Consider the following 25,652-nt stretch of genomic DNA (forward strand, 5'->3'; position numbering starts at 1 on the left):
CTAGAATGTTTAAAACAGAGCAAACCCTCATCCGAAGGCTCTTGGGGAGGAAAGCAAACTTTAAATGTCCAAATTTTGAAGTTTTTACTGATGTACAGAGTGTGTATGAACCTAGTTAACCTCTGTGGGTTGAAACAATGCAAAAAGCCCAACCTGTAGGAGATGCAAGAAAAAAAAAAAAAGAAGGAAAAAAAAGAAAAAAAGCTTGTGGAAGCCTGGTACTTGTGAAAGGTTTAGAAGTCAGAGGTGACGTGCTGAACTTTCTTCATTGAATGTGGACAGTAGTAACTAAAATCTAGAGGATGTTAAGAAGTACAAGGCTGCACTGTCAAAGGAGGCTGAGCTGTGTGCAAACTGGTTTGCTGGGAAGCAGGCTTTAAATCAGAGTTTCTTGAGCTGTGGTCCATAACACATCAGAAAGTGACCCCCGCATAAGCTATGAAAAGACTGAAAAGAAACAGTGCAGTATAAAGTGGAATCGAATAAAAGCAAGAGAAACATTTTAAAATCTAAGCTTATCTTGATGTGAAAATCACTATGGCAGCAGGGTGAGTAACAGCTGTTCATTGCTTCCCTCAGATCTAGCTTAGGTTATTCTTCGATTTAGGACTGTTTCAACTGCCAGCTGATGCCCTCTGTCCACTGGTAAATCTTAGTCCCTTTGGCTTAGATCTAAACCAGATCTGGGTTTGCAGAAATGACCGTTCCCATCCGCACTGCTCTCCTGAGCCATCACAGTTGTTCTGTGGTGCATATCGCTGATGTACAATGTACTCTGGTCACATTTGCATGGGGTAGAAAGCGCTGGCTTATGTTGATCTCCAAGGAATTTTATTTAACTTTACTAAAATAGATGGTTTAGAGAAACAAGCAATGATAGGGTAGATTTTATTAATTATTTCCCTTAAGATCCATTCAGGGATGCAATTCCTGCAGTTTCAATTTTTTTTGTTATGCCTTAGGGAATACCACAGCTAAAAACAAACTCAATGGTCATGATTATTAATTTACTTTATAATTAAAGAAAGGGAAGAACAAAGTACAAAACCAACCTAGTGTACTTCAATTACAATTTCCTTCTCTCCACCAAAAGTTCTTCCCAAAGATTACGTGTTTGAGAGTTGGCTTGCCTCTGGGAGCTCTTCTTTTAATGCATGAAATCTGAAGCATATCACTTTCAAAATTAATAGAAAGTCCCATCTTAGGGCACCCTGGGCTAGATCTATGTTAGCACATAATTTGGTGCAGCAAGAGCGGATTGTTAGAACAAAGGATTTGGGGCAGAAGCGTCCGTATCTAAATGGGATGTGGTTTGTGGGGGTTTGCTTCAAACCAGATTGAATCCTGGGGTTCTGCTGATCCCTGGGACTGTATGTCTCCCAACCTCCTGTCTGCTTTGGAGCAATCTGATTTCCAGCCATTGACTTGGACCCGTTTGCCTCCGTTTGGGGCAGGAGTGCATGTGTGTGTATACCTGTAGCGGAGCCTCCGGGGTAATATCTTCCTGATGAAATGTAGTTTCTATACACCAAAACCCCCTTTGTGGTTTGAACTGAGAGAGGTAAGGGCAGACGACAGTAGGATTTGATTCAAAGCTGCACTACTGCTCTGAATTGTAACAATAATGTGGATAAGCTGACCGAAATCATGTGAAGGACAGCAGCAGGATGTTGAAGGTAGGGGAGAAGGTCTGCCAGGGATCTGTAAATCAGCTCACAAATAAGCAGGTGTAATTCTTAGTTCTGCTTCTTTTATTCAGTTCTTTTAAAGAATCTCTTCAAGGCACAGTCTTGCGGCAGGTGAAATTAATCTGTATGATGTTTTTTATTAAAAATAAATGCATCTCTTTGCAAATCTATCTTTTCCTTTAACAAAGCAAAAAGGAAGTCCAACGTTTCAGACACGCTTTGACAAGTATTATCTCCCCTGTGAAATGGTGTCTTGGTGAACTGCATTGCAAAACCAGTGCTGTACTGGCATTGTGGTACTGGTTGGTACTGGGGGGGGGACCTTTACACGTTCTTTGTTATCCTGGCATACATGAGCGTAGTTTGGGACATAAGAATATGTTGCTTGCTTTATTGAGAGAACTGTAGTTACCTTTCTTCCTAGTTTTTGCTGTATGTGGGAGAAATTTTGTCCTTAGAGTTTGTGAGGAGTTAAACACTACCTCTTGTCATCAATACTACGTGAAGGTCAGTGTGCCCATATGTAGCACCGTGACAGCCCTTTGAGATGCTTCCAAGCAGCTCCATGGCTTGAGCAGTGAGTCTGAGCAGGTACCTACCAGGGTGGGAGCTGGAGAACCAGGCTGGGGGCTTGGGGTCCCCCTAAGCAAGCTTGGTTTCAGCAGCTGAGGTGGAGGGAATTTTACCAGTTACGGTGTTTGAAGTTTTAGCACTTTCAGGTATCTCAGCAAGTGAACTGAATGTTCCTTTTGTTCTGATGGGTTTTATCTGGAGCTTTAATTAATTATGAGGTGAAATTCTGTTTGGACTGGGTCCAGGCATGCTTACTTTTTGTGTAAGTAGTTTAGTTTTAAAAGTCATTTGAAACTCACTTGGAGGACCTTGGACTTCATCCGTTTTCTTAGCAGTTCTCAGAGAAGTAACTGGATGTGGTAAGCTGATGAAATGCAACCAGATAATTACCTATGCACGGTCACCAGTGTTCCATATTTAAATGTCATAGGATGACAATATTATATTCCTGAACTGTACTGATATGATGAAGTATCTTGCGACTGTATAAAATTGTGTTTGAATGAAAATATATGAAAACCAGCAGCTTGACAAATTTCCTACCTATGTAAGGAATTTACAAAGAGTGCATATGTATACCCTCTCCTGGCAATACTCATTTTTTATACTTACTGTATAAAAACTGCAGAGCATTCATAGGAGAATTTTTCCAATAATTAGTTACTTCAGCTTGAAATAGAAACATTGTTTAATAAAGAGTAAAGGGAAACAGTATCCATTTCCATTTTACAAATGATGAATAGATTATAAACCCCAGAGTTGTGTAGGTGTTTAACTCTTATAGGGAATGGATACTTAATTATCTTTGATGGCCTGGGCCTTAGAAACTGTAATTTCTTTACTACCATAAACAGTTCATCCAAAACTGTGATTAAAGGCTTACGGAACGTGTAGTTAACTCATAAAAATATGTAAATAAATTTTGCTGATTCATTGCACTGTAAAGCACATGCTTATTTATTATTATAAATGAAGCTCTAATGTAGCTCATGCAAAGTCTTAAATGAGTGCCATTCTTTTTCATTAGGTAGCTCTTTAAAATCAATAATGTTTTCTTTAAGAGAAAGCTTTGACTGTTACTAATTTAAATCTCATTAACTTTTACCTTTTTTTTCCTAAGGTTCAATTGGAGCTACATTTTTCATTTAGATTTGAAGCTGTAGGCTACATGTAATTCCATTTAAAAACCCAAGGTAGGCAGGAATAATGTTGGGTTAACAGTAATTTAGAGAACCAAAAACTCAGAATCTTTTGCATGCAGCCTACACTTGTCATTTAGAAGTAAATGGTCTTCCCAGCACAAAGTTTGGAGATGCATGGGCGTTTGAGAAATCCATTCCTAATTAATGTAAAGTTTGCAAAAACAGGTTGAAAGTCTCTCTTTCCAGCACCAGTTTCTTTTGATTTATGTACATGTATGTGCAGTGAAAGTTTGTGAATATTCTTGAGACTCAGGGTTGTAACCCCAGTCCCCTATGTCCATACCTGTGTTTGCATGTCTGTTGGTCTGGGTCTAGTGCGACACTGCTGTCATTCCTCCCATCCTTCAAGTGTGTTATCTGTGCTCTCTAGAGTGCCAAGACTATTTTTGAATATATGCAAATAGAAACAAAGAAGTGGAGGGTCCTTTATGCCTGCTGAGTAGATTAGTCTCTTCTAAGAGGAGGCTACTACACAGAGAAGCAGTCCAATAACAACTGGGCTATTAGTGATGCTTTTTGTTGTCTCAAGTTTGTAGCTCATTAATGAGGTTGTATTTGCTTATCTTTCTCACTGAAGACACACTGATCAGTCCCAGGGAAGAAGAAGAAAATTCCAATTCTCATCATTTTGATGACATACTTTGGCATATTTAGTATTAAACAATACCAAAAAATTGCATTGTAAAGGTTTATGCAGCCCTGGGCAGTCTGGAGATTGAAAACTTAGCACAGCTTTTCAAAATAGTGGTTGGCTGGAAGGGTTCTGGCACCGTGTTATTCACTGCACATCAAAATTAACACGTTACAAGCAGTGGTTATTTTCAATTATGTAAAATCAGATGAGTCTTTAGAGATTAAAATGAGATTTGTAATGGCTTAGGAGAATTCTTAAAATTGACAACTTGACACAGCATGATTTCAGATTATGTGAAATCTGGCATGAGGATATTTATATTACTGTTTGCAAAGATTCTATTCAAAGTCATCATGATGGAAATATTTACAATGAAGACATAATAATGTCTTTAATATGCAAATCATTCTAATTGCATTTCTTACACTGTCAACCTCACAGTGAAATATCATTTATTTCACAAGTGACACATGAAAAAATATGATTGCATTTGTGATACTCTTATTTTTAACAGAAACACAACAGTAAGTGTCTTCATCTTTGAAGAACTTCTCTTTATCAGCAATTCTCTCAACATAGTTTGTATGACGTCTGCATCTCTCTAGTTCTGAGTCATACCCCTGGTTCTGACACAGTCTCTCTCTGTTTTATTCTCCCTCCTCTTTCACAAAGAGGGTTTGCTGTAGGGATGTGCTTCCAGGAGTATCGGCACCCAGTGCTGTAGGGTGCAGAGGTTGTGTAGGGTGGGCTGAACTGACCTCAGTGGGGGCTGAACTGACCTCAGTGGGAGTTGAACGCCATCAACCCCTCTAAGGCTGGACCTTGTATCTTACGAAAACAAGACTGATTTGTTGCCATCAAATTCTGCTTTAACCTTGGTGAGAGCCAATTCAAAGTGCTTTTTTGGTGCCCTGGGAACACGTGTTATATTGTCAGAGATCTCTCACTTCACTTCCCTGTCTGTAGCCCAAAATCCCTACCCTGAGGTCACATGCCTCCTGTGTGCTTTTTCCCCTCCGGCTGGGAACAGTCGTTTCCCTCTTTCTTCAGATGTAGAGCTGGACAGATGACAGTTCTGTCATCTGAACTGAAAAATCTGTCATTGTGTACTGAAAAAATAGTAAAGCTAAAATAATAATAAAATTGTCTAGGTTGAATTAAATAGAACATTTTTAATTGGGAATGCATTCACTCACAACACTGTTTGTTGAAATTAATCCTCCCCCCGATCCCCATCTTCCCCACTGAACACAATTTGCTGAATTCAACTTGCATTTAGCAGGGGCGATGAGGGAAGGAGGGGGTACCAGGGGGCAGGAGAGCCTCCCCTGAGCTGGGAGCCAGGAGCCTTCCCCGAGCCTGCCGAGAGGAGCCGGGCCAGCCTGCCTGCCCCGAGCGGGGACGCGAGTCCCCAGGGCACGGAGCATTTGGAGCCCCTCAAACTCATTGAGTTAACTGCAGCCGGGCTTAGAATTGAGCACCCTCTTTGTGAAGAAGATGGATGGATGAAGAAGGTATCCACCTTTGTATTTCTGTCCTGTCTTCCCCAATCGCTGTGAGGTTTTCTTCTCGTTTAGAATTTAAATACTGATTTTCCATATTTTAAAACATGGTTTCCTAAGTGGAAAGCATATTGATTTTCTTTGGGGTGATACCTACACAAGCCAATCCAGGTGTAGCCATGCCAATGTTTTGTTGTATTAATCATTTTAAAATACTACTTAAACGCTTGTCCTCAAACTGTTATGGCAGTCAGTTCCCAAGGCTGGGAAAGTAAATGTTGGCTGGGGGTTAGGTCAAGAAACTGGGAGTGAGCAAGAAGCATGATAGAAGATGAGCAGTCTCCACATTGCTTACTGAGTGTTGAGTAACCAGTCAGTACAAGTGGAGAGACATTAATTTAAAAAGTTACTGCAGTTGTGTAGTTTTTGTGGTTTATTAGTAGCTCAGGTGGAGGCTTTTATGTTGATTTTTCAGTCATCTTTTAACATTGAATTCTGATGATTTAATAACGATGTGCTGATGGACGGTGGGGCTGCAGGATGGTGTCCCAGCTGAACGATGTGGTGACGTCCAAAGAAAGGCCCCAGGTGCCAAAGGCCCCCCGGCTCCCCTCCCGCATCCCAACACGCATCCTTGGCCAGCCTCAGCCCGGAGCTCAAACATCTCTCCGTCTTCCCGTCCCCCTCTTGGGCGCTGCTTGGTGAAACACACGGCAGCTGCATGTTTTACAGAGTGAGTTTGGGCTGTTGAGGATGACAGGAGGCCCATGAATAAAACACAGACCTGTTTGTTTTGTGCCGTTCTGAGCAAATGATGTATTAGTAATGAAGTATTTGCAGTTAGTCGCTTTTGCTTACTAATAAATGAAATGTTCCTGCTGCCAGTTTTGTTTCTGGCTCGTGAAGTTACAGGAAAGTGTGAGGAAAAGGCTGTAAACTGGAGTGGTTTGGGGTCTGTCTGCTTTATGATGGTTCTTATTTGAAGATCAGTAGTTGCTGCTCTGAGTCAGCTCGCAGCAGTGCCGGTTTCTGTGGGGTTTCAGTCAGCCGTTGGCCCTGATCTGAGTCTCCTGAGTCAAGACTTGGGAAAATGACTGGAAAGCAGATGAAGTCTCTGGGAACGTGCCCATGTGGGGAGCTGCAGCCCCGGTAATGACAAAATGGCCCCTCTCCCTAACGAGGGGCTATCACCAGGGCTGGGGCTGGGGAGGAGCGAGCCCCAGGAACAGGAGCCCAAGAGAGGACCGAGAGGAGTCGCGGTACTGGGGACGGGGCCTGCTCAGGGCTGCCGCTGACAACTGACCTGGAAGCAGGTTGGGGTTTTGGGGGATCTGGCAGACGGAGGGGGCTGCCATCACAGTCCCCTTTTCACGGTCTGTGTTTGAAAAATGGAAGTCCATGTGGTCCCATAAACGTGGCCCTTGTTTTCACTGGAGATACATCACTGGGGTGTGTGGAGCTGCCGGTGGATGCAGTGCTGCAGGATGTTGCGATAGGCAGTTTTTAGAAAACGTATATGTAAATGGTAAAGGTGTACCTAAACAAATGTGCAACGCTGTGTTACGGAGCACAGCGCTGCATTACCACTTGTTGCTTTATCTAGAGAGACACATCTGTTACACAGGTAGCTCTTGTAATGGTTCATTTTCCAATCATCCTTCGCTTTTCTTTCTTACATGTAATTATAATAGTTTGCAACAAGGATAACTCTATGTTTGTTTATTTTAAATAGAAACAAAAGTCTTAAGAACAACATTTACTGTTTAAAAATATCTCATTTTGAAAACACTTCACAATTCATCAGTTACAGACACATTTTAATCAAATAACCCTCTAACACTTCTATTCATGGTTGTCCTATAAAAGCAAATATTGTTTTGATTTGTGAGTGTTCCGTTTACTGAAATGAAATTCAGTGTGTTCTGCAGTCAGGAGAGTTTCCTATTTAAATTCTGCTGCGTACGTGCAGCTAATGAATTAAAATGAGAGGAGGAATTACAACCTAGGTTAGAGCGTGGGTCACAACCTTTTCAAACAGAGGTCCACCTGTCATGCAAGTGGAAATGGTAATTGGCTCACTGCAGCTGAAATTATCTATGCCAGATAACAGGAGGAATGGCATAGCAATTGTAAAATGGTAAGTATGTCTAGATATACAAAGGTAAATGTATAGAGACAAAGCAAATGACCGAAGCTGGTTATTTGTTGCAAGTAAATTCAGATGAACTTGACTTGTTCCTTTCTATTCATGAGCATGTCCTGATTTAAAGTTGTGCATTCTCTTTTTTTTTCTTTTTTTTCTTTTTTTAACATTGCAATAGGTTCGTGAAGTAGTTTGTAAATGTCCAAGGCCCAAAACATTCCTTCTAGCTAGTGTGTTTATGATGGGGAACTAGTTTTATAAAGCATTTGGTAATCTTCTGATGGACTGACTGCATCTTTGTAAGCTAGAAAAATGATTAATGAGTAGGGTAGAGAGCATGTGCACACAGATATGTGCATTTCTGCAAAAGGCTTCCTTTATGTGTCTGCAAATTATGATCAGCAAGGGCTGTGTCGGTGGTAGGACCAAATCATTGGGGTCAGTTAGGTTGGAAGAGACCTCTGGAGGCCCGGAGCCTGGGCTCCTGCTCCAAGGCCTGGCGTGATGGCATGGTTGGCTGTGCAGGCAAGGCAGGCACATTGGTCAGGCATGAGTTGCCCATGGTAAATGGGGAATTTGGACTACCAGAAATGTCCCTGCTGAGGTGTCCCAGTGAATAATTGCTTAAACCTTGCACAAATACCATGTAGCTCATCCACAGGAATAACCACATCCTGCTTTCCTCTTGTGGTGGAGTGTGATACTATCCCTAGGCTCTTCTGATAGTCTCCTTGCTCTCTTCTTCTGTTGAGCAGTCTTCCTCTGCCACGAGTTAGATGTAGTAAAAGCCCTTACAGCAGACCTGTGTTACTCAAGGATTCCCCTCTGCAGACAGCAGAAGTCGTCAATTTAGCCCAGTGTATTCAACAGGGAGTCTGTCTTCCAAACCTAATCCAAACTCAAGAGGACTGTGCCCTCAAAGCAGATAATCCAACTCAAACTGTCCACATACTTGAAAAACAGATGAAAAATAAAATAATCTTGTGCACCTACACCACTCACTCTCCCCCACAGGGACCAGAAATTTAATAGAGTTTCATTCTCTTTAATTTTAAATTCGTATTATACACAGCTCTTTCCTGCAATTCCCTGCTGGGAATAACAAGCAGTGGATATAGAGTTTCCTAATCGTGTGATTACTTGAGACTGCAACTACCTGATCTGGGATCTAGTTTCCATTTACTTTACCTTCAGTAACTTTATTCAAAAGGACTAATGAAAAGAGACTCAGCAATTATTGAAATGAATTCAGCTTTGTTCCCAAAGTTTGCATGGTGCTAAAGACTTGAAAACCAAAGTGTGTGAAAGTCTCCATGGGTTAATGTGGTTGGCTGGAGAATATTAAAACCATCTCAGAGAGCGTCCTTAAAGAGCTCATGTATAGTCAATACCACTTAAAATATTAATTGCATATATCTTCACGTATAAAGCATATTTCCAGTGTGTTGCTCCTAACCTGAAACCTTCTTAGGATAAATTTTTATTTATACATGCAATGGAATATTTTCCAGTCTGTTTTACTCATTACTTAAATCAGTTATTATTCTTCCTTTTCTTGGATACTGGTTCTTGTTTTCTTTTTCTATCTAATTTGTCTAAAGGTAGTTCTGTGCACTAGATAAGTATCAGAGATGCTGGGAAATCTCTCTTTGTGCTTTTCCATCGTTCATTGACTTCCTCAGGAATCCAAAGAGCTAATAAAAATGGCAATATTCATTGTGGAAGATGTTAGAAAAAATTATTTTTTCCCCTTTCTGGAGCTTAGAAAGTAGAAGTATTTTTATTTACTAGATTTCGTGGGCATTATATGAAAAAAAATGTTGGGGTTCAGATGGGTTTCAGAGCTGGGTGAACAGCTAATTTACAGTCTTTATTGAGTTCATACCTGTGTTTGCACTGAGTTGTTGGATGCCCGAGTTGTTTGTTTATGGAATTTAAATTTTAGTATTTAATAGGAAAGTTTTGTTACTTGTTCAGTCCAAGAAGCAGATTGTAATGGCACATAACTGATCTGGCCACTCCAATCTAGAACAATGTACTTTATGTTTAAAATAATGTTCCCTTGCTACTGGGATAAAGAAAAAAGGGAGATGTGCTAATTTAATGATGTTATTTCATGGCTGACTTTGAAGAAATGGGGATTCATTTATAGATCCATAACCAAGAAAAGTTTAATTGTTTGGATAACTTGTTCACTGCAGATCACACACTTGACTTCTGTGGGAGCAAAGATGGAGGCTGGGCAGAGGCAGGAGCTTTTGTAAATGAACTTTCCCCCAACTTTTCCGAACCCGCCTGCCCCAGTGTGGGAGGGGAACCGCAGCGGGAAGGGCAGGGGCCAGGCAGCGCAGGAGGGGCTGAGAAGGCAGGACAGGCTGGGGTGGTACATTCCTTGAACCCACGTCTGGGACTTCACGAAATACATGAAAGCATAAAACCATGAAGTATGGTTTCTTTATTGTTTATGTACTGGCTCTACCACTGTTGATTTTCAAGGTGCCTTCTACATTGTTTTCTAATGTGGTGACAGCCACGGAGAATCAAGGCATTACACTGAATATTTAAAACGAAACTGCTTTATAAGTTCCAATTTCTGTACTGTTTACTTCAGCACAGGCTCTTTAAAAACCTGCCAGATATTGAAGTGATTAGGAGATCAAGGTCACCAAGCACTCATTTTTAGGGTAAATATGCTGCATTTTAAACAGTTGCTTTAGTGCTCTCCTATTCTCTTTCTCTGTGCTCAGCACAGCATTCTGCTTGAAGCAAAGAGCACAGCTTTGGAAGGGCACTTCAGGTCCATCTGTCTGCAGGAACATCTGACTTGGAAGAGGTAGCAAAGAATATGATGAGACCAGAGATTTCCTTTCCATCACAGAATGTGTTTCAGAGCTCTCTGTCTCCAGCAAAATCTAACCTGCCAGCTGTGATTTGCTCTTTTCTCCATCAGCAAGCATTCCCGAAAATCGCTGTGATAAGGTGCCACCTGAAAAGCTGGCTCTGACAGGCGCTACAGGATGAAATGCACCTGTCCAGTAACTTCTACTGACGCTACTTTAGCATTTTTGTTCTTCAAGTATAATTTCTAAGTCTCAACCTCATTAATATGCCATTCCTCCTGGAAACTGAGAATTTGTTCAGGGTCCAAGCTGGTTTTTTTCACTCCCTAGAGAATTTTAGAGATTGGCGGTCTACTAGTATGTTCTTTCTTTTGCATTTTCAATGTAAGACTAAAATGCTTCTGGCTCCATATGCATATGTAAGTCAGGACAGAGCACTCTGTTGTTATTTGGACCTCTGGCAGTATATATTTACAGTTTGTTTGACCTCAAAGGAAATGATGAGTGTTCGGCTGGAATATTTGACATTTGATTTGGGTTGTTTAGCTGTGGCTCTTAAGTAAAGCTGCTCAAAAAAATTAAAGCCTATACAAGCCTTAAAAATCTTTTAGCCCATCTTATAGAAATTTGAAGCTTTGATCAAAATTTGGAAAAAAATTAGCCAATGTATAAGGATAAGTAGATGCATTTTTCCTTATTTATGAGCCAGATTTGCAGCATTGCTAAATCTAATGAGTTTTTTGCACTCATCATTATTTGATTTAGGAATTTTGGACTATTTGCACTTTCACATGTCTTCAAAGTCCCAAACTTTTTGCCAGTAAGTTTGAATGGTCTAAATCTTGCTAGAAAACATTCAGAAAATGGAGATCAGAGTAGAGAAACTACAAATTCTGTGAGTGATGCTCTTCTCAGATGTTGTGTTTCTACAGCAAAATAGTGTTGCTTGATGATTGCTGAATCAAGATGTTACTGTGATAGAAATGAATTATTTAAGTTGTTAACAGGGTAGTAGGAGAAACATTGCAAAATTCACTCAGCTTGAATCATGATAAACTTGTTTTTTTCTGAAGATCGAAGGTGGTTTTCTAAGTGGTCTTCATCTCTAACAGATACATTTTTTTGATTTGCTATATCCCTCACGGGACAACTGTTTGATTTTTTTTTTTTTTTTCTAAAATGCAGCTTAAAACATGAGCATAGTCAGAGTCAAAAACGAGTGTTCACTTGACTCAAAGAAGGGTGGAACTCACAGAAAAGAAACATCACAGACACTTTACCTGAACTTCCTTCTCCTTTCCTCCCTGCTTGGTATTTGAGACCCGCTCCCCGCTGCTGGAGAAGGTCACCCTCCACTCCTTTCTAAAGTACCGCCAGCGTAGCCTTATCCTTCTCCTCTGTAAAACTGGGTAACTTGCTCTCCATGTCAGAGATATCGGCTCAGATGTCTTTTGGTAGAGTGGATTTTTATTAATTGTTGTGAGAGAGTCCTTCGACCATCCAGTTTGGTGGGTCAGCTAAGCTGAGGGAGCTCTGCAAGCAAAGCCCTTACCTTGCTTTGGAGGTGACATCCATGATTTTGAAGAGAGCGCAAAGTGGTCAATAGACTGTTTTCTTTGAAATATGTTCTCTGACCAGCAAATGTATCTCTGAATATTGGAGTATTTAAAGAATCACAGAGAGGGGTAGGGGGTGGGGGTTGCTGTCAGGTTTTAGGCAGCTCAGCTCCCTGACTCCGCTCATGGTGTGAGGAGCAGGGAAAGGCTCTGGGAGGAGGCAGGAGCCGGGGTGGCAGGGGACCACGTGCTGGGCTCGGCTGACAGACAGGTCTCATGGCAGCGCCGGGCTGTGATGAGTTGCTGGCAGGGGTCTGCAAGCACCATAGCAGAATTAGCATAGCACAGCCAGAAAGCCAGAGATGTGAAACCAATTAGGTATGGTGAGCCTCATCTGACACCCTGACCTTTTGAGAAGATCATGTCCAGCCAAAGCTATTAAAGGCATTGCTGTGTTTGCTCAGATGTAAGGTGTGTTCCCTTTTCTCCAGAATCAAGAGCTGAAAATACCAAGTTGCCTAAAATTCATGGGCTGTAACTGATTTCTCCCCTTTAAGTCTAAAAAATTTGCATCCCTTTTTGGACTTCCTTAATGGAGTGCATCTATCGTTGCTACATGTCTGCAAACCCTGAGCATGATGGATATCAGTTCCTGGACTCTGCTGTTCTATGGCTTATATATAATAAAAATATAACTCCTGTATCAGAGGAATGGGGGTTTTTTTCTGACTATGTATTTACAGTCACAAGCATTGCTTGCTTTGTGGAGCAATAAATTTAATACATTAGCTAGTGTATTATTTTTTAATTATTTATTTGTAGATGATTTCAATTTAAAATGAGATTTTCAGGTAACAAGGTAGGCAAACGTGTTTAACAATGCTATGATGTAAATTGCTGTAGGTGACAGATCCCTACAAAAATTATTACAGGCAGATTCGCAATGCAAAAAATTATTTATATGACAGCAAGCAGAAAGACAAATTACTTGGAGACTATGTGCATGCTCTTCTATAATTGCTCATAAATTATTATGGTTCATGTTAAAATGCATCTAGACTCCCTAGACAACTAGATTTATTTAAAATAAGAATAATGGGAAATTACCGGGAAATGTTGGGGAAAGAGATGCAGTACACACTTCGGGTGACTGCTAACATAAGAGTAGAGTAATTTATTGTTAGACAACTTAATCTATAATTTTCTTAATAATTTTGAAATCTTCATTTTCAATTCACTATGTCCTCAGGTTGTGTTAGCCTGGATAGATAACTGGGATGGGCTCAGTGGGGCCCCGCTGTGACTTACTGCTGCTGTGTTTCCCTGCCCACGGGAGATGCATTGGGACTCTCTCCTGCACCCGAGTAGGGCTCTCATGTACCTGAACACTTTCATGTTCTACGAAATAGGATTGAATTTAGTCAGCTGGGTCAGAAGTTACGCTAACAGGGGGGAGGGACTGACAGATAGATGGGCAAACCTCTTTTCCTTAGGAAGCTGGGCTAAAAATGGGACAGTGTTTTCCATATCCTCTCAGTGCTCCAAATTTTAGAAAATATTTGAAATAATTGTCTTTATTGAAAGTGCCTAAAATACACCCACAATAGATAGGATTTAATTTGAATGGGCTTTCAGTCAGGCACTTATTACGGATCAGCTGATTATTGGGTAGCAGAGAGAAGATGTATATACATTTATTATATAAAAAGCGCCTCTCTCTAATGCCATTATTTTTCTCTTCTTACCACCCTGATTATATTACGTATTGAGATCCAGCCCAACAAAAATGACAGCAAACCTTGTTCTGGATAATGGAGTGCTAAACTCCACCTAAGCAGCTCCAGTCATTTGTAATGACAGCTTGGAGAATACTCCAAACGAATCTAACAATGCTCATGCTCCAGTGACTGACAGCGCGGCAAGAGGAAAAATTCCAGCTTCCACGTGAGCGCGGGGAGCCTGACCTAGATTTTAGCCTCTACAGCTTCATAAGAGGAAACATTCTTGACTGTGTATTTAACAAGAAAAAAAGAGCAAGGGGAAAAAGTCGTCTCCTGTTTGATTAGTCTTTCTTCAATAATTAAGATTTAGTCAAGGCGCTCTGTGAGACTTCTTCCCTCCGCAGATGTCATCAACCCTATAATGAATGGTTACTCTGTTCCCTCTGTGCTCTCCTCTCCGTAATTACCACCTCCTGGCATGCTGCGGGGAGCGAGCTGCTGCAGGGGAGCAGCTGGTGCGGGCAGGAGCGATGGGCAGGCAGCCTGCCTGCACCTTCCTCCTCCGCTGCTCTCGCCGTGTTGGGGTCAGCCTCGCCGCTGGCTGCCGAAATTCTGCCATTCGGATAGCGTTAATGGGAAAAAGGTCTCTGGTGTAAATCTCCTTTTCTTTGTTTTCTTCTTAGGAGATGCAGGTGCTGGGCTGGGGTCAGGTCACCGTGCCCGGTGCCTCCACTGGAGCGCTGGCAATGGCCGGTGCTCCACCGGCCCCACAGTCTCGCTCTCCACTGGTGGCAGCGGGAGGTGGGTTTTAGCCACTCTAATGACCTGGCTGTAAATTACCATTCCAACGTCTTTCATCTGTTCCGCTGTGCTTTATATACTTCAGCAGTTGTAACTTTGAAAATGAAATAGTAGAGAAGTGCACACTAGAAAGGAGAAGAAATTTTCAAATGAAAGTGGAAGTTGTGGCAGATTGAATGACACTGAAAGCTTAGTGTTCATTTGAGCTGTGCTTTGACAAGTTGTTTGGTGTGGATGTGGGAGAAATTTATTGGAAGCAGAGGCACTTTCAGCTTCCAAAGCTGGATTTCCATATTGGGTCAGTACCTAACTCCGTAACTCTTCCTAATTGTGACTCTGCCCTGTGAAATAAATGAAAAACTGGCACCTTTCTGCTTGACCCACAAGATTTCTATGTGTGTCTGAATGTCAGTTATTCTTTACTGTGGTTTAACTTTGCTGAACAAGCACAGGTTCGAAAGCATTAGATGACATGACAGGATTAGACTGGCAGAAGATTGACATAATTAATTAGATTGGCTGAATTAGTTTGGATCTAAATTCCAGTTCTGGGCACCCCCATTCATTTCAGCTTACGTCCCTAATTAGACTTTTTTGACTTTGCTAAAGCACAGGAGGAAAGATGCCTTTGAGAATACCTGTATGTCCTGAAGAACGGGGATGAGCCATCTGGAGAGCTCAGCATTGCCTTTCACATCCCTTGCTGAGAGAAGACGGCTGTAAGCTCTGCACCGCTCTTTAATTGTAAACTCACACCAGCCTAAAGAGCAGGGCTTTAAAAAAGCACAGAGCTTTTGAGAGGAAGCTCTGTATGGAGTACGTTGATATCTGCTTGATGTAAAAGCCCTCAAAGCCACCTATATAAAATAATTTATGATGTCAGAACCAGGCTTTAATGTAAAAGTGGATTGGATGCGTTTGTAGGACTGGGAGAGTTGGGTTCTTTTTCCAGCTCTGCTGCTGGTTGCCCGTGTCTGTATAACACCATCACAGAGAGAGGTGAATGCAGTGTTTGCTGGGGTCCTGGCAAGAGAATGTTTGAGTTACAGTGGGCAGCTTTGGTCATGGTGAAGGATGTTAGAAATCCTGGAGGGGGTGCACTGAGAACAAATGCTTCAGTACATGATTTTCAAGTAACGATTATCCAAACTTCTCCCGTTCTGTGTGGCACTAAGCTATGAGAAGGAGAACACAGAGGAAGAAGTGATGCTGGAGCAGTGAAGAAAAGGGAAGTCAGTAGATTGCTACTGGCCTTTCTTTTTATGTCATTAACAGTAGCTGTTAAAAGTAAGAAGGAATTAATTTTAATTTTAATCAGCAGGATGTTTTTAGCAAAATGAGAATGGAAATGAAAATTGAAGTTAACCAAAACTGTGTGTACATAACTTCAGGTGAATGGTTTGGGTTTGGGCTTTTTTTGTTGAAGTAAGAACGCAGCTGGCACAACCAGCTGCTGTGTTTGCATCTGCCTGTGGGGTGGGTGGCAGGAGCGGGTGGCCTGATCCACACCACTTGGGGTGAAGGTGTTGCATGATCTCCCTTTGGCTGTCAAAATACCCTCATGACAGTAGATACATTGAAAGTACAGTTTTGAGTAATGGGTTTCCCTTCCTTCTTGAGCCTGTGTTAGTTTTACAAGTAAAATAAGATGTTACATGGAAGTTTATGTCTTAGAAACGTATGAAAGTGGTCAGTGTCAACAGGTTTAAAATATGGTTCAGTAGCATGGTTCATGTGGTCACAGTGCAATTAAAGCTGATTTACTGCAATGGGAAAATTAAAACCCTCCATTTATCATGGTTAATTTTGAAGGATTCAAGAGAAGCCTGAAAAAATGGTAGATATAATTTAAAGGCAGTAGAAGACACTGAAAAAAAGGACTAGATCTGATATTCTACCACATGTAGAAATTTTGGCTCATTACAGTTGTTTAGGAAGTAAATAAAAAAAATCACTTAATGAGCAAATGCTATTGAAGAGTGTATGAGAATATCTTACACTTAGAGTTTGAGAATTGATACTGTAAATGCAGAAGAGGCAACTTGAACCTTACTTGGTTGAATTTGAGATAGCTACATCAAGGGTAACGATGTTTCACTTACATATAGTTAGATATGATCAATAAATTCTAAAAACTGCACATTTCATCAAGTCTGTTTATTTTAGGTAGTGTATTTGCCTATTGATGATCTGCCTTTGCAGTCTTTTTCTTTGGTTATGTTCTTTCAGGCTTACAGTTTTTCCAGCAATAAAAAAGACTGAATGAAAAGATCTCTGATATGTGAGGGGAGAGTTACATGTTGATATGTATGCATTATATATATGATATGTATGCATATACATATGATATGTATACATTATATGTATATATAATGTTCTAGGATTATACTGTAACTAAGATGACTTAAAATAATGGGAGAAAAAACTGTAGGGAGAAGTAATCTTTTATTAAACTGGCTGACAAATGTTCATCTTTAAAGTGAAGTATCAAGAAAACTGTTTCAAAAGTTTTTGCTGAACAGAACATCAAAAGATCCCTTTTCGTTTTTGTACAATTCTTGTATTAAGCTTGATTGCATAGGTAGCATGTTGTAATTGTATCCTATTGTACATAATACATATCTCTACAGTTTGAGTAGGCTGTAGAAAAAAAAAAAGCTATGTGGAACTGCCTTGAAAAGAAATTATAAATGTCACATCTGTTAGTTATTTTTTTATGTAACATAATTAGCAGAGGTGGATGGAAAATTTCTAAGGGATAAGACTGGGATCAGATGCCAATGTACATTTTCCTCCAACAAGGAATTAAAGAATTCAAAACTGGTTTACAGGGGCAAGTAGTTACGGTGAAAACACTTGTTTTATTTATTAAAGAATTAGTGTTTTGGGAATGAAAGTAATGATATTCTAGAGAAACGGAATTGGGCAGGCCCAATGTGCTCTATTTATTGCCTGCACATTCGCATTTCCATGTAACTAAAAAAGGTGTATAAACACTTTTTAATTGCCAATAGCTGCTTCAGGTTTTTCATGTTGCTATAAAACAAAGGTTCTTTCCTTTTAATTAATTGCATTGCATTTCACAAGTTGCCTTTCACTATCTTGAAAAAATATATCTGTATCTAATATTTCTTTATTATTGTTTTGCTTTCAGTTGATGGTTGCATTGACTGGTCAGTGGATCTCAAGACATACATGGCTTTGGCAGGTGAACCAGTCCGAGTGAAATGTGCCCTTTTCTACAGCTATATCAGAACTAATTATAGCATGGCCCAAAGCACAGGTCTTAGGCTTATGTGGTACAAAAACAAAGGAGATTTAGAAGAACCCATTATATTTTCTGAAGTTAGGATGAGCAAGGATGAAGATTCAATATGGTTTCATTCGGTTGAGTTGCAAGACAGTGGTTTCTACACATGTGTTCTAAGGTGGGTATTGTGTTAAAGTCTAACTAAGAATGTATAGATTGTCTTGGTTAAAAAAAATGTTTAAATTTAGCTCTCAGGATTGAGATATTCTTGCAGTTAATATATACTAATTATTTTTATTCTCATAATCATGTATGTCAGATAATGCTTTGTCTCAAAATTAGTTTCCCTAGTAATTATAGTTACCTCTTCCAATAGCTATAATTAAACACATGCTTTTACTTAATTACTTTTGTTTTTAAGTCCAGCATTTGCAAATTCTCAATTTGCCACAAACCTTCACAACTGGATACTTCTTAAATCATGAAGTATTTTGGTTAAGTAATGCTCTTTTTCAAATCCTCTGAGTTATTCAAGAGTTAGACATAGTTTGAATTATTCTGATAGGGTTAGGCCATGGGGAGTTACAGTTCTGTCTGGTTTTGAAGAAAAGTTTATTTTAATATGCAGTTGTGATTTGTCATAAATTTAAACAGACCTTGTTTGGTAAGACACTGAAATGCATGTCTCAGAAGTATTCTGGAACTGTGGGATGAGCCTTAAATTAAGCATGTGCTGGAGCTCGTGATTTCCATCATGTGGATGCTGATGTCAGCTCTGCCTAAAATGAGAAGATAAAAAAGGAGGACTCTTTAAGAATGAATGAATAAGTATTCCTTAAATGATCCAGTTTTGAATTAAAAGGAGTTTACAGATACTTTATATGATTCGGTTTTAAACTATTTAGTTTCAGAGAATGAAGTTTGCTTCATCCTTGTCTGCTTTTCCATAGTGAAATTGGACTCAAGTTTGATTAATTTAATATCAAATATTTGCAGCAAAATAACAGCACTGTTCAGAGCCCAGAATTTGTTCTCTCTGCATCTCTGCTAAGTCTTGCTGCCTTGTCTCAGCTGCCTCAGTCCATTTTGATCATGAAGAATGCTACTAAAATCAAAGATTGTGCTGTGGTGCATGGTGGTTTGTACTGGGGACCAATGTCTGGTTTAAATATCAGATGCATCTGCCAAACTCACTATTAAGTCTGTGTTTCAGCCTTTGGAGTTAATTATTCTTTTATTAGGTGCTCTGTCACAGGTTTGGTGTAATGTGAACTCCATGATTTTGAAATGTTACGGGAAGATAGTGATTTACATGTTTCAAGGGAGCTATACTTTTTTCATAGAAGAAGTCACTGTTGTGATAATCAAGTTACTAGTTTAATACTCTGGAAATGTTAATGCAAATCCTGTGTGAACAATGAAGAATTGATCTTGCATCAAATTGTCAGCCATACTTTTTTCCAGGAAATTTCAAAAATCTTTGCTCATTTATACAACGAAGTAGTTTTGGTAACAAATGGGCAAGTTCTTAAATAATTCATGCATTCTCCTCCTTTTCAGGTAAGAACTATATGGCATGCTTCTTGGAAGGCATTGCACAGCAATAAGATCTTCTTGTCAGTTATGCAGTTTTCCTGCTTTGGCTAGAACTTTCTTATATAATTACAGATATTTTTGCCTTTTTCAGATTTATGTTGAAGTACAGAATGTTATATATAGTGGTTACACGTAAAAGACTATATTTCTTCCTTTACTGAATTAATTTTTTCTTCCAAAAATTTGGTAATGTATTCTTGCTGTTATTGTTTATGAAATCATAGGTGGCTTAAAACAGCTGAGGAAATAGCAATAGTAATTTATTCTAATTTAATTAAAATCGGGCTAGATGTAATGTTATGAAATGTGATCAGGCTTTTGTGGTAGACTATCCACACCATTAACTGTGTAGTTTCAGCTTTTTTAATCCAATTTTTTGGAGGGGGATAAGCAGATGTTTGCATTTTAGTCATTAACTAGGATCACCTGCTTTGTGAGAATTAAGAGGTCACAAATGAGAACAGTAATTCTAGAATATGATTTTGTTTTCTAGAAACATTAACAGTTTCTGTTACAAATGCCTTCTTTTGTAGACTGAATGCATAGAGACTGCTAGGGAGAGCTCAATGCAGTGGAAATGAAATGGTGACTGTGTCCGTCAGTGTGCAACACCGGGTTTAGGGTTGCATGCATAACTGAGTCTTTTGGATTGGTAACTGACTGAAAAAAATTGGGGAAGAAAATGCTTTTGATTCAAGACAAATGTAAAACTTTTGGAGTTTTTCTCAACAAAGAAATTTTCATTTAGGTTCTCTAAGAGAAAATTGGAAGCAATTCAAATCTAAATTGATGTCTTTCTAGCCACTCACCAAGGTCGTGGGAAGCCCTGGTGCAATTCCCTGTGCTGCCCAAAGGGTGAAAACCCCCATTTGCATGTCCCAGTGGCCAGAGTGTGCTGCATTCAACCACTCTAAGTCTCTTGCCTTAGAACTGTTCTGTCTGTGATTTGTACTTGTCTATGCAAAAGGGTGCAAGGGAGCTGGATGCTTGGATGTGGTAATAGGCTAAGTCTGGACAAGAGGTCCCTGTCCCAGAAGTTTATGGCTTGAAAGGAAGGACACACTCTCGAGCTGGGAAGATCTCCTCTGATAGAAGGGAATTGAACGCCAAGGGGTTTTAGCAAGTCATACATAAAGGTTGTCACAGGCAATAGTGAGAGCTATGCTAATTCACTCTCCCCCAACTTGTTATTTTTTTTCCCAGTCAAAACAAAGTGGCAAATAAGAAAACTGTATGGGGAAAATGACAACTGCACATTTCACTGAATTTTCTATTTGTTGAAAACGTTGTTCACCGTTCTAAAAAAACCAACCCTGTTTTTCAAGAAGCTGCATTTTCTGGTTGCTCATGGGTGCTTGTAGGATCAAGGCATGAGTATCTTTGAAGCAATTGGAAGGAATTTTTCAGATGCGGCTTGAAAAGGGTGTGTATGAGCAGGTGAAGGATAGGCTGATATGACAGTGATTTGGAGATGGGTAAAAATTAAATGTGTCAGTGAATTCTTTCTTATACAGAATTGTCATTTCAATAATCATAATGTCTATGAACCTGTAATACTGAATAAAATTAAGGAATATTAGAGCAGCCTTAATGAAAGAGATTGCTTCTCCAGGCTGAAGCGGTCTGATACCGTAATTTAAATAATATTGCCTCTCCTTTATTCACCAGTTAGACATTGTTCCATAGGCAGGTGTGGGTGTATAATAGGAGGAAATTATTGTTGCATTAAAACTTAGTTCTCTTCTCACAATACATTTTGACATTGAGCTGACACTCAGATGCAAACCAAAGTGTGGTATTTTTCTCTAGTGTTAAGCATGGCTGTAACGTATTAAGGGGTCCTAATTCTGCAGGGGCTTTTGAGAGTGCAGAGTTGAGCTGTGTTAGCTAATCCACGTGAATTCCATGGATCTGCTTTGTTCTCAGGTGCCTTTTCTGCGCCAAGTCAGGGATATTACTAGAGCAAGATCCAGTGACATCCAAAAGGGATCCTGACTAATGGATAGATGTGTGTTTCATTACAGTTCCCAGATAAATGCTGGGACATTTGTATCATGACTTTACTGCCCAATACGGAAATGATGTGTTCTGGAGGTCTCTTTGCGGTGCAGGCCCTGGATATGCCATTAATCTTCCAGCACCCGCCAATGCTACTTTCGGATAAAGCTATCAGCATTTTTATTACAGAGGTTTGGTGTTCTGGGATTTTCACATCAGCACTCTGGATCGAAGCATCTTCACTGAAGGATTCAGAGTTGAGAGCACCAAAACCAAACATCGAAAGTAAAACAGATCTAAATACATAGGGTGGCCCTAAAGTTCTGACTATGTAAGACAGTCATTTGCCAGATCACGTGCTGCTTTTGCTCCCTGAACAAATACATTTATTTTTCTGTGTTAAAAGCCTCTGTTTTTTTAAAGAAGGAACAAGAACTGGGCCTACTTAGATCTTCTTAACCCAGTGAAAGAAGAGAAGACGAGCTAGGGAAGAAATCTTAGCAAAGTTTAGCCGCACCTTTGCCCTCAGCAAGGGACTGCTTCTGGAGCCCTTTCTTCTAACTGGGCCCAGTTCCAAAATAAACTGAAGTACTGAATAAATGCTTTATGAACAAGATCAGTGAGAGTAAAACATTAGTGCATAAGTAACTGTTGGTGAAATAAAATAACTCAATTTCCATAATGTGAATCAGGAGGGTAGAAAGTCTGGGCCTTGGGGGGGTGCAGGGAAAGCAGGAGGTGGAGGTTTGTAGTCGCCAGACTGGCTGACGGAGCTAAGCCTCAATTTTTATACAGGATGCAGAGTAACAAGGGAGTGAGGGTCTTGAATGCCTATGAGGCAATAAGCCTGCAGATCTTTAATACCAGCATTTGATGCCAGAGAACTGCCAACAAATCAAGTTAGGAAATCTGCATATCCTTTTTCCCTTTCTTTGTGCCTATCTGCAATTCTTAATGGAGAGCAGCATTGCTATGGACACGCACAGAAGAATCAAGCCGTTGCCGAGCCATTGGTGAAATATGGAGATATTACTTTCAGAGCAGTAATAAAATAGAGTGATAGTAGATTTTAAGCCTTTCGCTTTCTGAATGTCTGTGGAGTGCATGACCAGCAAATCAAAATCAGATTTAGACAGCCTGGAGGGGCTGTCAGTAAAACTTCATTTGTGGCATAACCTTTGTGCTCTCGCTTCAGTGGATGTTAGGCAGAGCTGAGGAACTTGTTTCAAATGCCTCCAACCTGGACTGCAGTATGCACCCATCATCCCAGGGAAAGTTGCGCTACTTTTCTGAGCACTGGAAGTCTGCCTTCCAAGTGAAAGGAAGAAGAGTTTTTTTCAGGTCCAAACAGAGACAACACAGGAAAGTTGAACTAAATCATAATGTGAAAATGTGTAGGGATAAGGTTGCTTTCTCTGCAGCCAGCTCTCATGGTTCTTACAATATATGTTTTAATACAGTCATTTGTTTTGTTGGTGGCAATATCTTCTCATTACAGAATGTTTCATTTTCAGGTGGCTTTTTCTTTGGCTTTATTCAGTGCTCAACTGTTCATGGCAAAGGTGATTTTGTATCTCAGATCCCTTTGAACACAGTGTTGTAATTCCAGTTCAGTCATAGAATACCTCCTTCCATATGCTTCACTGGGAAGTGCTTTTTTTCCCCATAGACTTACTCTGAAAAGATCCAAAGGTGATACTTTCTAGTGGGCCAGTGTCTTTAATCATCAGATGTCCAAGAGGAGCACATCTAAGTAGCTGATGGATTACACATCTCGTAGTTACCTCTCAGACTTGCGCACTGGTACATGATCAGCTTTCAGGGCTGTACTGTCCCAGGCATGTCTGTAGAAGTCAGCTAAATTTCACACTTAGAGCAAGTCCGTGGATTCAGCATGGCATAGTCTTCCCAGGCTCTGTATGACACTAACTTTAAATGTCACGCATTAAAAGTGTGTGACATTTCCCACATTAAAACTGACTGATTCTGTATAAACAAAATCCCTGTGATATATGGTATTCAATACTTGAATACAGTGTTAGAGCAGATACAGTATAAAGTCAGTATGATTCATGATAAAATAAAATTTAACTTACTGAGGTATAATGTTTTGGCATTATCAAAATGCAGGGGAAAGTACAATCAGAATGCTTCTACTTTTCTATCTAAAATTGTGTAAAAACTGATGGTGCTCCTGCAAATCATTTTGATGACATTGTCTTTATTGAGAGAAATCAGTTCTATCTGTTCTTTTGACACACTTGCAGAAAAACAAAGATTTGTTTCTTTTCCCTGGTGATATGTATATTTCTGCTCACTTACCCTCCTTCTCTAAAGCTTTAAAAGAGAAAAAATCCATCCTCTGTCTTTCTGAAAGCCAGTGTTTACTGTTGATGAGAAACTGCAGGAACAGTCAGGGCTTCAAGCAGAAATGCCCATGTTGCTCTGTGGTTGGAGAGCATCCAGCAACTTCCCTGTTGCAGCAGCATGCACAAGAATGAGAATATTGTGTATCCTTCAGTTTTCCTAATAGTAAAATCCCAGCTTTAGATACCTTTAAAATGACTGACATTCCTTCTAGTCCCTACAGATCATCATAGCGAAAGCTTCATGTGCTGCAGTGCCTCAGTAACATTTCAGCTCACTGTCACTGGTTGCTCATGGAAGAAGTGCCTTCCCTGGTAGGCTTCAAACCTTGCCTGGTGGAAAGAAAGGATGCAAATTGGGGTGACTGCCTCCTCATGCAGTCAACTTTGCATGCAGGAGACATATTGCCAAGATGTTGTTCAGCCCTCCTCAGCCGTCTCCTCTCCAACATGTAAGGCAGTTTTCATTTCCCTTCTGTTCTCCAGATAACAACGGAGGAGAATGTGCTTACCCAGGTACCATTCCTGTTGAAACCCACATTGAGACAGCTGTAACTATAACATGTTAGTAGACAATATTGTGTGTGAGTGGACAGACAAACGGAAGGTTTCCTGAGGAAATCCATCATGCCCAAAGTACAAGCTGACAGAACCATAGGGAGTTAAACTGGTATTTGGTAAGTGATCCTGGAGGATAATTTCTTCGTTTCTGGCAAATGCTTAAGGGAAGGCACAGCCAGGAGGACTCAGCTGCAGGACTCAAACAGCTCTCATTGCAAATTGTCATAAGGACATTCACTTCATGATTCTTGATGATGTTGTTCCTTGTATACCCTATGAGATAGTAAGTGGTCCACTGGTTTATGTGCTCAATTGGCAATGTACAGAGAGGCTTGCCTTTCCTCATTGCATCTACAAAATAGGACTCACGTGCATGAAGAAGGACGTGCTCCACGGGTTTTATTCCCTGAGGCAACAAAATCAGTGAGGTTTAGCAATGCAGACAAGTCTGATGGGTATCCTGAACGCAACTTTTGTTTTGCATGCTAGGTGTCTAATTAAAAAAAAAAGCATAGGAGGAGTAGATACACTAATTTGCATACTGTGTGGTTTGGAAGAAATAAAGGAGAAAGTGTTCAGTGCTCTCAGAAACAGTGAATTGCAAATACAAAATTATTGGAAGGGGATTTCTTAATACTTTCCTGGGAGCAGTTGTTCCTGTGCCTCAGATTTATGTAATTTGTAATGGGGCTTTTCAGTAAGACAATATAATTTGATAGTAATATTCAGAGTTCTGATAGAAAATTATTAGCAAATAAATGAAAAGGCCTTAGTCATTTGCAGTAGCAAACTTTAGGGCAACTTGCTGCCTTGTAATTCTTAAGGGCAAGGAAGAAATTTTCCCTGAGAGCAAACCCAGCCAATTACAGGAAGTGCTGAAGCTGATAGAGACCAGATAGTTCCTGAACTTAGGTGTGATATGCTGAGATAACTTAGTGTTCTTTTGGCTTCTGCATTTCTTCTGTGTTCTGTATTATATTTCCATATATTCATTTCTAATAACTAAAATTTTTGAAGACGTAAAAAAAAAACCCACCCTAAAACCAAGGAGCACCATTGACCTGTGTGATTCAACTTAAATGCTAGGAGATTTTCTCTCTGTGCCTGAGTAGTCCCTGTTGGAATGACTGACTGGTGATTTGTTTGTTTTTCAATTGCTTCTGTCATGATGCAGAGATCAGCAGGACCAGTGCCTGTGTGTGTGAAGGCAACCAGAAAAGA

The 25,652-nt window shown here is 40.1% G+C and overlaps 1 protein-coding gene across 1 annotated transcript in view; it reads left to right on the forward strand.

The window, feature by feature from the left end:
- IL1RAPL2 (interleukin 1 receptor accessory protein like 2) overlaps nt 1-25,652 on the forward strand; it is a 399,383-nt gene that overhangs the window by 187,607 nt on the left and 186,124 nt on the right. The window contains exon 3 of the mRNA XM_075053719.1: nt 17,815-18,088. Within this exon, the coding sequence (XP_074909820.1) occupies nt 17,815-18,088 (274 nt within the window). The remainder of the gene's footprint in view (nt 1-17,814; nt 18,089-25,652) is intronic.

Source organism: Buteo buteo, chromosome 22 (assembly GCF_964188355.1).
Source record: "Buteo buteo chromosome 22, bButBut1.hap1.1, whole genome shotgun sequence".
Taxonomy (NCBI): domain Eukaryota; kingdom Metazoa; phylum Chordata; class Aves; order Accipitriformes; family Accipitridae; genus Buteo; species Buteo buteo.